At 51.2% G+C, this 12,872-nt stretch overlaps 1 protein-coding gene across 3 annotated transcripts in view; it reads left to right on the top strand.

Moving 5' to 3' along the window:
- POLD3 (DNA polymerase delta 3, accessory subunit) overlaps positions 1 to 12,645 on the top strand; it is a 52,613-nt gene extending 39,968 nt beyond the window's left edge. For 2 of the 3 annotated variants that reach the window (XM_040339791.1, XM_040339790.1), the window contains 4 exons: positions 2,571 to 2,680; positions 5,666 to 5,775; positions 11,270 to 11,348; positions 12,160 to 12,645. In XM_040339791.1, coding sequence (XP_040195725.1) covers positions 2,571 to 2,680; positions 5,666 to 5,775; positions 11,270 to 11,348; positions 12,160 to 12,359 — 499 coding nt within the window. In that variant the 3' untranslated portion in view covers positions 12,360 to 12,645. The remainder of the gene's footprint in view (positions 1 to 2,570; positions 2,681 to 5,665; positions 5,776 to 11,269; positions 11,349 to 12,159) is intronic. The other variant, XM_040339792.1, reaches the window with a different exon arrangement.
- The last annotated feature ends 227 nt before the right edge of the window (positions 12,646 to 12,872 follow it).

Genomic DNA, 12,872 nt, shown 5'->3' with positions numbered 1-12,872 from the left:
CGCTCCAGGAGGGTCGGAGCTGGGCGGGTTTGGCTCCAGGAGGGTCGGAGCTGGGCGGGTTTGGCTCCAGGAGGGTGGGAGCTGGGCGGGTTTCGCTACAGGAGGGTGGGAGCTGGGCGGGTTTCGCTACAGGAGGGTGGGAGCTGGGCGGGTTTGGCTCCAGGAGGGTGGGAGCTGGGCGGGTTTGGCTCCAGGAGGGTGGGAGCTGGGCGGGTTTGGCTCCAGGAGGGTGGGAGCTGGGCGGGTTTGGCTCCAGGAGGGTGGGAGCTGGGCGGGTTTGGCTCCAGGAGGGTGGGAGCTGGGCGGGTTTTTGGCTCCAGGAGGGTGGGAGCTGGGCGGGTTTGGCTCCAGGAGGGTGGGAGCTGGGCGGGTTTGGCTCCAGGAGGGTGGGAGCTGGGCGGGTTTGGCTACAGGAGGGTCGGAGCTGGGCGGGTTTGGCTCCAGGAGGGTGGGAGCTGGGCGGGTTTGGCTCCAGGAGGGTGGGAGCTGGGCGGGTTTGGCTCCAGGAGGGTGGGAGCTGGGCGGGTTTGGCTCCAGGAGGGTGGGAGCTGGGCGGGTTTGGCTCCAGGAGGGTGGGAGCTGGGCGGGTTTGGCTCCAGGAGGGTCGGAGCTGGGCGGGTTTTGCTACAGGAGGGTGGGAGCTGGGCGGGTTTTGCTACAGGAGGATGGGAGCTGGGCGGGTTTTGCTACAGGAGGGTGGGAGCTGGGCGGGTTTTGCTACAGGAGAGTGGGAGCTGGGCGGGTTTTGCTACAGGAGGGTGGGAGCTGGGCGGGTTTTGGCTACAGGAGGGTGGAAGCTGGGCGGGTTTTGGCTACAGGAGGGTGGAAGCTGGGCGGGTTTTGCTACAGGAGGGTGGGAGCTGGGCGGGTTTTGCTACAGGAGGGTGGGAGCTGGGCGGGTTTGGCTACAGGAGGGTGGGAGCTGGGCGGGTTTGGCTACAGGAGGGTGGGAGCTGGGCGGGTTTGGCTACAGGAGGGTGGGAGCTGGGCGGGTTTGGCTACAGGAGGGTGGGAGCTGGGCGGGTTTCGCTACAGGAGGGTGGGAGCTGGGCGGGTTTGGCTACAGGAGGGTGGGAGCTGGGCGGGTTTTGCTACAGGAGGGTGGGAGCTGGGCGGGTTTGGCTACAGGAGGGTGGGAGCTGGGCGGGTTTGGCTACAGGAGGGTGGGAGCTGGGCGGGTTTGGCTACAGGAGGGTGGGAGCTGGGTGGGTTTGGCTACAGGAGGATGGGATCTGGGCGGGTTTTGCTACAGGAGGGTGGGAGCTGGGCGGGTCTTGGCTACAGGAGGGTGGCAGCTGGGCGTGTTTCGCTACAGGAGGATCGGAGCTGGGCGGGTTTTTCTACAGGAGGGTTTCACTACAGGAGGGTGGGAGCTGGGCGAGTTTTGCTACAGGAGGGTGGGAGCTGGGCGGGTTTTGCTACAGGAGGGTGGGAGCTGGGCAGGTTTCGCTACAGGAGGATGGGAGCTGGGCGGGTTTTGCTACAGGAGGGTGGGAGCTGGGCGGGTCTTGGCTACAGGAGGGTGGCAGCTGGGCGTGTTTCGCTACAGGAGGATCGGAGCTGGGCGGGTTTTTCTACAGGAGGGTTTCACTACAGGAGGGTGGGAGCTGGGCGAGTTTTGCTACAGGAGGGTGGGAGCTGGGCGGGTTTTGCTACAGGAGGGTGGGAGCTGGGCAGGTTTCGCTACAGGAGGATGGGAGCTGGGCGGGTTTCGCTACAGGAGGGTGGGAGCTGGGCGGGTTTTACTACAGGAGGGTGGGAGCTGGGCGTGTTTCGCTACAGGAGGATCGGAGCTGGGCGGGTTTTACTACAGGAGGGTTTCACTACAGGAGGGTGGGAGCTGGGCGGGTTTTGCTACAGGAGGGTGGGAGCTGGGCGGGTTTTCGCTACAGGAGGGTGGAAGCTGGGCGGGTTTTCGCTACAGGAGGGTGGGAGCTGGGCGGGTTTTTGTTACAGGAGGGTGGGAGCTGGGCGGGTTTTTGCTACAGGAGGGTGGGAGCTGGGCGGGTTTTTGCTACAGGAGGGTGGGAGCTGGGCGGGTTTTTGCTACAGGAGGGTGGGAGCTGGGCGGGTTTTTGCTACAGGAGGGTGGGAGCTGGGCGGGTTTCGCTACAGGAGGGTGGGAGCTGGGCGGGTTTCACTACAGGAGGATTAGAGCATGTGGTGGGCAGGCAGGACTATACCCAGGGCATATCTGCCAGCCAATGGCTGTGGTCGGGTCATGGCTCGGTCATGCAGCGCTTCCTTCTGTAAATTACACAGAGGGGGTTATGTGACGGGGATCCATTACACCATAAAGGCAAAAGAGCAATGCCAAGCCATACAAAGTGACATAACAAAGACACCGGAGGAATGGAGGGCATATTTGTGGGAGAATTAAAAATTGAACACGCGTTAAATGCAAAAGTCCAACGTTTTTGCACACGGTAAGGAACGCTTCTTCTTATTTTATTCCCCCGGCTTGTAGTTCACCTTTTTTAGTGACGTATTCATTGAATAGTGAGCTGCGTTTTATATCTGCCTGGAGTTCAGCTTTAAATCGCTGAGTTGATTATATTTTTTTTGCTCAGCAGGCTTAAGAGGGCAGAAATGTCAGACAGCGACGAAGAAGGGGTGAAGCCGGTGAAAAGGAGGCGTAGGATCAAACAGCCCAAACCCGACAGCAGTGACGAGGAGGACGGTGAGTCGCTGACGCCGCGCTTGTTCCCTTAGATGGCGTAAAGGTTCTCTGCTGAGGTCAATGGGACTCCTTCAGTCGTCGTATCTCACCCACACACTGTTTACTGTGCTCCCTGTCACTTCCCGCAGCGCCGCCTGCCAAAACACGGCCATTCATCCCGTCAAAGATCAAGTGTTTGTTTTCTGTATTCGTCGGGGCACCACGCAGGCCTGCGTCGCCTGGGGGAGGCCGTCACACCAGCTTTGCGTTTGATGTCTTGTTTTCATTCTTCACCGTCCCGTCGTGCTCTGGGGTTCAGACCCAGCCGTATTAACGAGAGCTGGCAGCGGCTGCTGTGCCCAATGTACAGTTGGCAGCTTAAGTGCCTCCCTGCATGTTAGGGGCCCCCGAGCCTCCCCCCGGCTCCGCCTTAGGGCACTGTATCTCTGCTCATGTCCCTTTTTTGTAACGAGTCCCTTTATTCCGCAGTGTCACTTTATGCTAAGCTGGAAAAGGTCACCGATTCGCTGCTTGTCACATGAGCTTAGCTAGACGTGCCCGGTGAAGCCGGACCGGCTTGTACAATCGCAATGGCTAATCTGATATCCATGCATTTAGATTAATGGTGCCGAGTCTGCTCAGGTCACGGTGGACTGCGTTTAAGATGAAATTTAAATATGTCTGTATCCAATCACTACACCCCCCTATTATTATAACCTTTTAATGTGTTTTATCAACAGTCACTTTCGGTATTTTTTTTTTTTAGCTTTCCTTTAAAATACCGCGCAAATCCTTGCCATGGAGGTTCCAGTTCCAGCACTCCACAGGTGCAATGTCCCCCGTCCTCTAGATCAGTGGGTGGGCGTGCAATGTCCCCCTAGATCAGTGGGTGGGCGTGCAATGTCCCCCGTCCCCTAGATCAGTGGGTGGGCGTGCAATGTCCACCTAGATCAGTGGGTGGGCGTGCAATGTCCCCCTAGATCAGTGGGTGGGCGTGCAATGTCCACCTAGATCAGTGGGTGGGCGTGCAATGTCCACCTAGATCAGTGGGTGGGCGTGCAATGTCCACCTAGATCAGTGGGTGGGCGTGCAATGTCCACCTAGATCAGTGGGTGGGCGTGCAATGTCCACCTAGATCAGTGGGTGGGCGTGCAATGTCCACCTAGATCAGTGGGTGGGCGTGCAATGTCCACCTAGATCAGTGGGTGGGCGTGCAATGCCCCCCATCCCCTAGATCAGTGGGTGGGCGTGCAATGTCCCCCGTCCCCTAGATCAGTGGGTGGGCGTGCAATGCCCCCCATCCCCTAGATCAGTGGGTGGGCGTGCAATGCCCCCCATCCCCTAGATCAGTGGGTGGGCGTGCAATGTCCCCCTAGATCAGTGGGTGGGCGTGCAATGTCCCCCTAGATCAGTGGGTGGGCGTGCAATGCCCCCCATCCCCTAGATCAGTGGGTGGGCGTGCAATGTCCCCCTAGATCAGTGGGTGGGCGTGCAATGTCCACCTAGATCAGTGGGTGGGCGTGCAATGTCCCCCCATCCCCTAGATCAGTGGGTGGGTGTGCAATGTCCCCCGTCCCTTAGATCAGTGGGTGGGCGTGCAATGTCCCCCCGTCCCTTAGATCAGTGGGTGGGCGTGCAATGTCCCCCCGTCCCTTAGATCAGTGGGTGGGCGTGCAATGTCCCCCGTCCCTTAGATCAGTGGGTGGGCGTGCAATGTCCCCCAGATCAGTGGGTGGGCGTGCAATGTCCCCCTAGATCAGTGGGTGGGCGTGCAATGCCCCCCATCCCCTAGATCAGTGGGTGGGCGTGCAATGTCCCCCTAGATCAGTGGGTGGGCGTGCAATGTCCCCCTAGATCAGTGGGTGGGCGTGCAATGTCCCCCGTGATCAGTGGGTGGGCGTGCAATGTCCCCCGTGATCAGTGGGTGGGCGTGCAATGCCCCCCATCCCCTAGATCAGTGGGTGGGCGTGCAATGCCCCCCATCCCCTAGATCAGTGGGTGGGCGTGCAATGCCCCCCTAGATCAGTGGGTGGGCGTGCAATGCCCCCCGTGATCAGTGGGTGGGCGTGCAATGCCCCCCGTGATCAGTGGGTGGGCGTGCAATGCCCCCCGTGATCAGTGGGTGGGCGTGCAATGTCCCCCTAGATCAGTGGGTGGCAGGTGCAATGTCCCCCTAGATCAGTGCAATGCCCCCCGTCCCCCTAGATCAGTGGGTGGCAGGCGCAATGTCAAGCTCCTGGAAACCTCTCCACCTCAGCCATGACTAAGCACTAACTGTGTGCGAAACACGTCGGCTGTCCCCTCATGTGACTGTACTTTTTTGATTTGCATGTCCATCTTTTATTAATAAAGATTACTTCTTTAAGTTCCTCTGGAGTGCGGCTGTCCATCCGTCTCCATTTTTTCCACCTCAACCAATCAGAGAAAGCTCATTCATAGAGTACAAATCTTCCCATGAATGACTGAGCAGTGCTCAGCCCCGACTTGGTTTGGTTCTGGGAGTGGGACGGGAAGTCCCTGCCCTGATTCCGGCACACTGTAAGGTATTCTGTATGTGACTGAGGCTACATACACTTAAAGCAGTTGTATACCCCAAAGTTCTTCTTTCTTCTTTCTTTTTTTATTTAATAAAAAGGGGGGTTGTCTTCTGGGGACCTCCGGACCTCTAAAAAAAAATTGGTCCTTTTAATAAAAAAATATATAAATATATATAATTTTTTTTTTATTTAAAAATAAATAAAAGGGGGGTTGCCATCTAGGGCCCCTGGTGACCACCTGCTCCAGGTTTCATGTCCTGTGTAGGCACGGCATTGGTCTGTGATGTAGCATTTGGAAAAGATAAAGATCTCAAGAAATGTGTGGAATTGTACAGAAAGCTGATTTGTATGTTACAGAAGAGACTGTAGAGAATCCAGTGTGGAGTCTTTTCAATGTAAAATGCTGGGACTCGCTCCCTGACAATGGAAGATCTTATTAATCCTGAGCTGTGTGGTCTTCTTACCGTAGAGGTTCCTGTGCCGGATGTGAGGACCCCGTCCCCTCCTGTGCGGGATGTTAGGACCCCGTCCCCTCCTCCGGAGCCTGCTGTGAAGATGGAAACTGAACCTCAGCCACAGGTGAGGTCTCTAGAAGGGTACCTGTCACCCCAACATGACAACCCCACTGTGAGTGACATATATAATCTGCCTTTGCCCGCCCGGCCGCCTAATTCCATGGCTGGCTGCTCTCCTCCAAAGCTTTCATAGTTCACTGGGAAGGCCAAAACCACGTTTGCTCCTTTTTATATAAATTCTGACTTTGTACTAGGAAATTGGAGCTCGGCCGTTACCCCGTTCACTTCTGCGCCTCCTTTGTTGGCCCATCAATGTGATGGACACCCTTGCTGACCAGTCATTGGATGGAACTCGCCAAGTGCTGTCTTTATAGTAAATGTCAGTATTTTGTATATTAGAATGTGCCGGATTTTGGGTTCCCTGGGCAATGAATGTTGTTGGAGATGGTGTAGGTTTCTTTGGATGATTGTCTTGGCATGGTAGTGGCACCATACAACAGGGCTCGACAAAATCCGGGCGCCAGGTCGCAATTGCGACAAGAAGTTGTGACCTTGAAGCGGCGGCCTACAAGGCCGCAAATCCGCGGCCTCAATTACCGGCAGTCGCGGGCCCGCTACGATCGCGCGGCGGGGGAGATGGGGGCACTCGGAGGCACAGGATCCTGGCCGGTAACTGAGGTAACCGCGGCTTTGCTGCCTTGTGAAATCCCAAGCTTCCTTCTGTGATCTGGCGCCATCTGGTGGTGGCCGCTGGCATTACAAGTAAAACAGCAGTTGTAATGTGCAATTTTTAAGTTTTCACTGCCATCTTCCCTCTAATTAGAACCCCCAAACATTATATACATTTTTTTATTCTAACACCCTAGAGCAGGGATATGCAATTAGCGGACCTCCAGCTGTTGCAAAACTACAAGACCCATCATGCCTCTGGGTGTCATGCTTGTGGCTGTCAGTCTAGCTATGCCTCATGGGACTTGTAGTTCTGCAACAGCTGGAGGTCTGCTAATTGCATATCCCTGCCCTAGAGAATAAAATGGCGGTCGTTGCAATACTTTCTGTTAGGCCGTATTTGTGCAGTGGTCTTACAAGCGCACTTTTTTGGGGAAAAAATACACTTTTAATTAAAAAATAACTTTACTGTTGTCTTATCCCAATTTTTTTTTTTTTTTATATTGTGAAAGATAATGTTACGCCGAGTAAATTGATACCCAACATGTCACGCTTCAAAATTGCGTCCGCTCGTGGAATGCCGACAAACTTTACCCTTTAAAAATCTCCATAGGCGACGTTTAAACAATTCTACAGGTTGCATGTTTTGAGTTACAGAGGAGGACTAGGGCTAGAATTATTGCTCTCGCTCTACCAATCGCGGGCGCTACTCATGTATGCGTTCGCTTTTCCGCGCAAGCTCTGCGGGACGGGGCGCGTTTTCTGGCTCCTAACTTTTTTAGCTGGCTCCTAGATTCCAAGCAAATTTGTCAAACCCTGTGTGACGGTAGTAGAAGGTATCCCCGTCCAAGTCTTCCCTTCTTCCCATAAAGAAAATCACCCAATATTCCACGAGGAGGAATATTCCTGGGATCGCCCAATAATCCACACATGAGCCAAGCTTACTGCTGGAACAAGAGAGACTTTAATGGTACAACACCTAGCTTATATGTAGTTACAAAACTGTTACAATGACAATCTCCGCCCCCCCCCTCACACAGTGGGGGCTCCCATACAGATTATAGGCAGACACTTCGGAGCCGACCCTGTAGACACATTTCTTAAGGGTAAACACAGGTCTTCTTCACACACACAATAGATCAATTACCCTTTAAAAAAGGGAGCTGGCTGGGGAAGGGACATTAACATTTCAACAGTCTGTTACACAGAGGAATGAGTCGCACATGAAATCACCTTTTACCTCTAACACACACACACAGCATTACTAGCAGGGAGAATTAAACTGAAGCATATAGGTAAAAAGTCCTTCACACCCTGCCATACAAAGTACGAGGTCAGTACAGAGTCACTTTAAAGAATAAGTTCACCTTTTGGAACATTTTTTACTTGTTCCACCCTTCTGCTGCCGGTCCCCCCTGCTGTTGGGTTTGCCTATCCTTTAAAAATGTTGACAGGTGCAGACCAGCTACAGCAGTCGGTCCTGAGACGGCTCCATCCTTGAAAGGAATATATGAAAACCTACATGGGTTAAGGTTGTAACCTTTTGGCATACGAGGAAACGGTTGCACTCTGAGGGCATTTTTTCACCACTCCCCCCCCCCCCCCCCCCCCCACCATATAGCAGTATGATTTGTGCAAAGTGGTTGTGTTATCCTGACTGGAACATCATATGTTGTGATCAGGATAACAAGCCGGCGATCAGCGGTGCTGTATGTCTGTATGACACATCGCAACACTGATCTCGGTAAATGGCCTCTGACAGAGCCTCTTTACCACGTGATCAGCCGTGTCCAATCACAGCTGATCGTGCTGTAAACGGGGAAAAAACGTGTATTGGATTTTACTCATTTGCGTCTGATAGACGCATGTAGAGCAGAGCCGATCGGGGGTGGGTCTACATTCCCCTGAGGATGACCACCAGGGACAGGGATGGACTGGCCATTGGGACTTCCGGGAGTTTTCCGGTGGGCCGATAGCTCAGGGGGCCGGCTTCACTGACAGCGGACCGCCACCCCTCTGCTTCGCTGTCTCTCCCTCCCCGCATTGCTCACCACCTCTCCCTCCCTGCAACGCTTACCTGGGGGGGGGGGGGGAACAGAGGAGCAGGGGGGACGACGACAGAGGAGCACGGGGGAGGGGACAGACAGCTGACTCAACAGCTATGGCCTGGGAGTTTCTCACTTCTGCCTAATCTTGTCCCACGGGGGGGGGGGCACCAAACTGATTCTTTGCCCCGGGTGAAAAAATAATGTCTAGCTTTCCCACTGGTACTAGCCGTTCTACTCCTACATAAAGTAGAACGGCTAGTGGCTAGTGAAGGGGGAGAGGGGGCTTGGGTGGCCGGGGGGGGGGGTGCGGGAGTTGTCCGGCCGCCATGGGAGAAACCTGTCAAAGTGGGCCAGTCTAGATGAAGTCCAGGGCCAAATTTTTGTCCCAGTCCAGCCCTGACCAGGGATGACCACCAGGTATGCCACCCAGGATGTCAATCGGTTTCTCTTGTTGTTATAAACAAGATTCCAATCGGTGCCCATCAGCAGTGCCTCCATATCAGTGATGCCCATTAATACCACCCATCTGTGATGCCTTGTCAGTGCAGCCTCCTCAATGAAGGAGGAAACGTATTTATAACATTTTATAACAAATTAAACTTTTTATTTATTTTTTATTTTCTTTTTTTTTTTTTTTGTTTAGCAAAAAATAAAAACAGAGGTGATCAAATACCACCAAAAAAAGCTATTTGTGGGCACAAAATGATAAAAATGTTGTTTGGGTACAGTGTAGCATGATCGCCCAATTGTCATTTAAAAAGCAACAGCGCTGAAAATTAGCCTGGGCAGGAAGGGGGGAAAGAACGTGGCAGGTATTGAAGTGGTTAATGATGATGACCTCATCGGAATACAACGGTCTTCTTCATACTCTCGAGATTCAGACGCAGTGGAGACTTTTGCTGCACCAGTGTCCCCTAGGCGGTACTGTTGGGGCCTGTGTAGTGGTGGCAACACATGGGGCATAGCACGAAACCTTTTGGCTATGTTGATGTATTATTAACCCCTTCCACCTGGTGGGAGCTGGCCTTTTATGTGTTTTTGTAATGCTGTAGTTATTACAAGGTCTTCCTAAACATTTGATCATTGTGATCCCGGAGCCTGGGCTACCAATCGGCAATAGGGACCTGACATTATGTGCTCATAAATACGATTAAACACCAAAAATAAATCCACGTATAAAGTCTCTGCTGTTATTCTTGTCAATTCTTATTCACAATTCACCATGTATGTAAACCAAACATCATAGTAAATCGCTCCATTAAATCAGGGGTCTTCAAACTATGGCCTGCCAGTTCAGGAACTACAATTCCCATCATGCCTAGTCATGTCAGAGTTTTGCAATGCCTCATGGGATGTGTAGTTCTGCAACAGATTGAGGGCCGTAGTTTGAAGATCTTTCATTTTAAATCATGCTCGGTGACTCCCAACACTGTTGTGCCTGCATGCTCCTCTCCCAGGTATGGACCATGCTCCTCTCCCGGGTTATGGACTGCGCTCCTCTCCCCAGGTTATAGACCATGCTCCTCTCCCCGGGTTATAGACCATGCTCCTCTCCCCAGGTTATGGACCATGCTCCTCTCCCGGGTTATAGACCATGCTCCTCTCCCCGGGTTATGGACCATGCTCCTCTCCCCGGGTTATAGACCATGCTCCTCTCCCCGGGTTATGGACCATGCTCCTCTCCCCGGGTTATGGACCATGCTCCTCTCCCCGGGTTATGGACCATGCTCCTCTCCCCGGGTTATGGACCATGCTCCTCTCCCCGGGTTATGGACCATGCTCCTCTCCCCGGGTTATGGACCATGCTCCTCTCCCCGGGTTATGGACCATGCTCCTCTCCCCGGGTTATGGACCAGCATGGAATCGGGTCACGTTGGGGTTGATTTACTAAAACTGGAAAGTGCAAAATCTGGTGCAGCTGTTCATGGTAGCCAAAGAGCTTCTAACTTCAGCTTTGTTCAATGAAGCTTTGACAAAAAAATAAATAACTGGAAGCTGATTGGTTTCTATGCAGAGATTTTGCAGATTTTACACACTCCAGTTTTAGTAAATCAACCCCACTGCGCCTTCCCAAACAGAGGACCAATCCAGCTTCCTCTCTGGTGGCAATCTTCCTTATAAACTTGATGGTGGCATATGGAACATCAAAGACAAAAAGGGGGGGGGGGTGGCCCCCTTTAAGGGCTTGACTCCACGTATCTTCCACCACTGTAAAATGAAAGTTTACAAAACATAGGAACTCCTAAAGATGCAGCAAGTCGTAAAACTGTTTTATTTCATTAGAAATGCACTTACATTTACTTTCAAAGTACCGGATATATAGATGTGACAAGGAAGAAAGAAATTGATTGCACACTTGAGTCCAAAAGATGTGAACAAGCGCGGTTCTTTTGTGTGAAACGCGTCAACTATATATTCTCGCAAGTTTGTTTGGCTTATGACAATAAAGAAAACTTTAGCAGCATCTTTTGGACTCGAGTGTGCAATTTCTTTCTTCCTTATCCTACTGACGGTGGTGAGCCGGGATTAGCACCTTGACCAGGTGTGCCAATTCTTGTTGCCTGAGGCGGGTGTGCGTGCGCCCTTGTTTTTATATAGATTTGACAGCGGGGCTGAGGCTCCTGCATTCCTTCCGGTTACAGATATTGGTCACATAAGCCTACGCGTGTCGTCACGATCACGTGACTTCCTCAGGGGACAGTTACATATGTATTTATGGATGGTGGTAAGAAGTATTGAAGTCCATTTAGTGTGCTGTTTAATGTTTGATATCTCTAAGGTCCAGATCTGTGTTTTATCCTGAGATTTTTTTAATTTTTTTTTTTTTTTTTTTTTCCTTAGACACAACCTGGAGAGAAGAGAAGAAAGCGTAGGAGAGTCCTGAAATCTAAGCAATTCCTGGATGAGGATGGCTGCATGGGTAAGGAGTAGAAGGGGCATTGACTGGCCTGAACTCTCTAGGTCCTCAGCACCATGTGGCTAGTAAAAGCTTGCGGGTGTCTCCTCTCCCACATTTATTTCATCTTCCATGACCATACATGAGTGTCTCTGCCCACCTAAATCAGGAAGCGCATGGCTCTGCCCACCGAAATCAGGAAGCGCATGGCTCACATTTCATTTAAAAGAATCACTAGAGATCTGGAATCAGATTTTGATGGGGGTTTTTTTTTGGGCTTAGTAGGTGCGATATCACATATTTCCTTTAGGCCACTGCCCTAGTTTGGCATGTCACCCACCCGGTTAAAGTGATATATATATACACACAAATGCACACCACCCAGTTATTTGTAAAAATTGCCGAAAACCCATTTACGATTTTCCTTCCACTTCACAATTATGTGCCACTTATATATATATATATATATCTATTATAATAATATATATATATATTTTTTATAATAAAAAAAAAAAATATATATATATATATATATATATATATATATATATATATATATATATATATATATTTTATCATTATAATAATATGAGAGAGAGAGAGAATATTATAATAAAAAATAATAATAATAAAAAACGCCGCCCCTCTGCAGTACATTGCGGGTGAGCTGTCTGCGAGTGGTGACGCCCCTCTGTGCAGTACATTGCGGGTGGTGACGCCCCTCTGCAGTACATTACGGGTGAGTTGTCTGTGAGTGATTAAAGGCATTGCTGTTATTTGAAAAGCAGTTCTATGCCATAGGTAGCTGTTCAGCTCTTTCTCTTTGTTTTTCCAGTGACAGAAAAAGTCTATGAAAGCGAGTCTTATACAGACAGTGGGGAGGAGTTCACCAAATCCAAACCAGCCGCGTCCAATCCATTCACCTCCGCCGCTGCCGCCAAACCAAAAGCAGAGACTAAAACCTCCAAGAAAGCGCCCGCTCCCAGCAAAGGGACTAAGCAAGCGTCCATCATGGGATTCTTCCAGAAGAAGTGATGGGTCTCGTTATCTCCTCTATAGACTTGACGTCTCGGAGTTCTGGAGAAGATGCTGGAATATCTCTTACCCGTCATTGCCGGCCCAGGATGAGAGACGGTGGTGTTGTGCCGGCCTTCTATGTAGCTGTGCCTGGACTGATCACCGTTATGAGTGTTTTGACTATTGCCGTTAATTGTTGGGGGACGCACACAGCGCCTACATCTTGTACCAGGCGCAAAAACTGTCACAAGGGTTCAATAATTCTAGATGTATTTTTATAAACTTTAATCTGCCTTGTATTCTCTCCACGTGTATGGGAGGCCCTTCCTTACAAGCTAGTACTTTTTTGTTTGGTTTGTTGTTTTTTTGTTTGGCTTGGTTTGTTGTTGTGTTTTTTTTTTTTGTATGGTTTGTGTGTTGTTGTTTTTTTTGTATGGTTGGTTGGTTTGTTGTTTTTTTGTATGGTTGGTTGGTTTGTTGTTTTTTTGTATGGTTGGTTGGTTTGTTGTTTTTTTGTATGGTTGGTTGGTT

This window comes from Rana temporaria, chromosome 2 (genome assembly GCF_905171775.1).
Source record: "Rana temporaria chromosome 2, aRanTem1.1, whole genome shotgun sequence".
Taxonomy (NCBI): Eukaryota; Metazoa; Chordata; class Amphibia; order Anura; family Ranidae; genus Rana; species Rana temporaria.
Note: the sequence above shows the minus strand (reverse complement) of the source record. Positions and strands in the feature narration are given on the sequence as shown.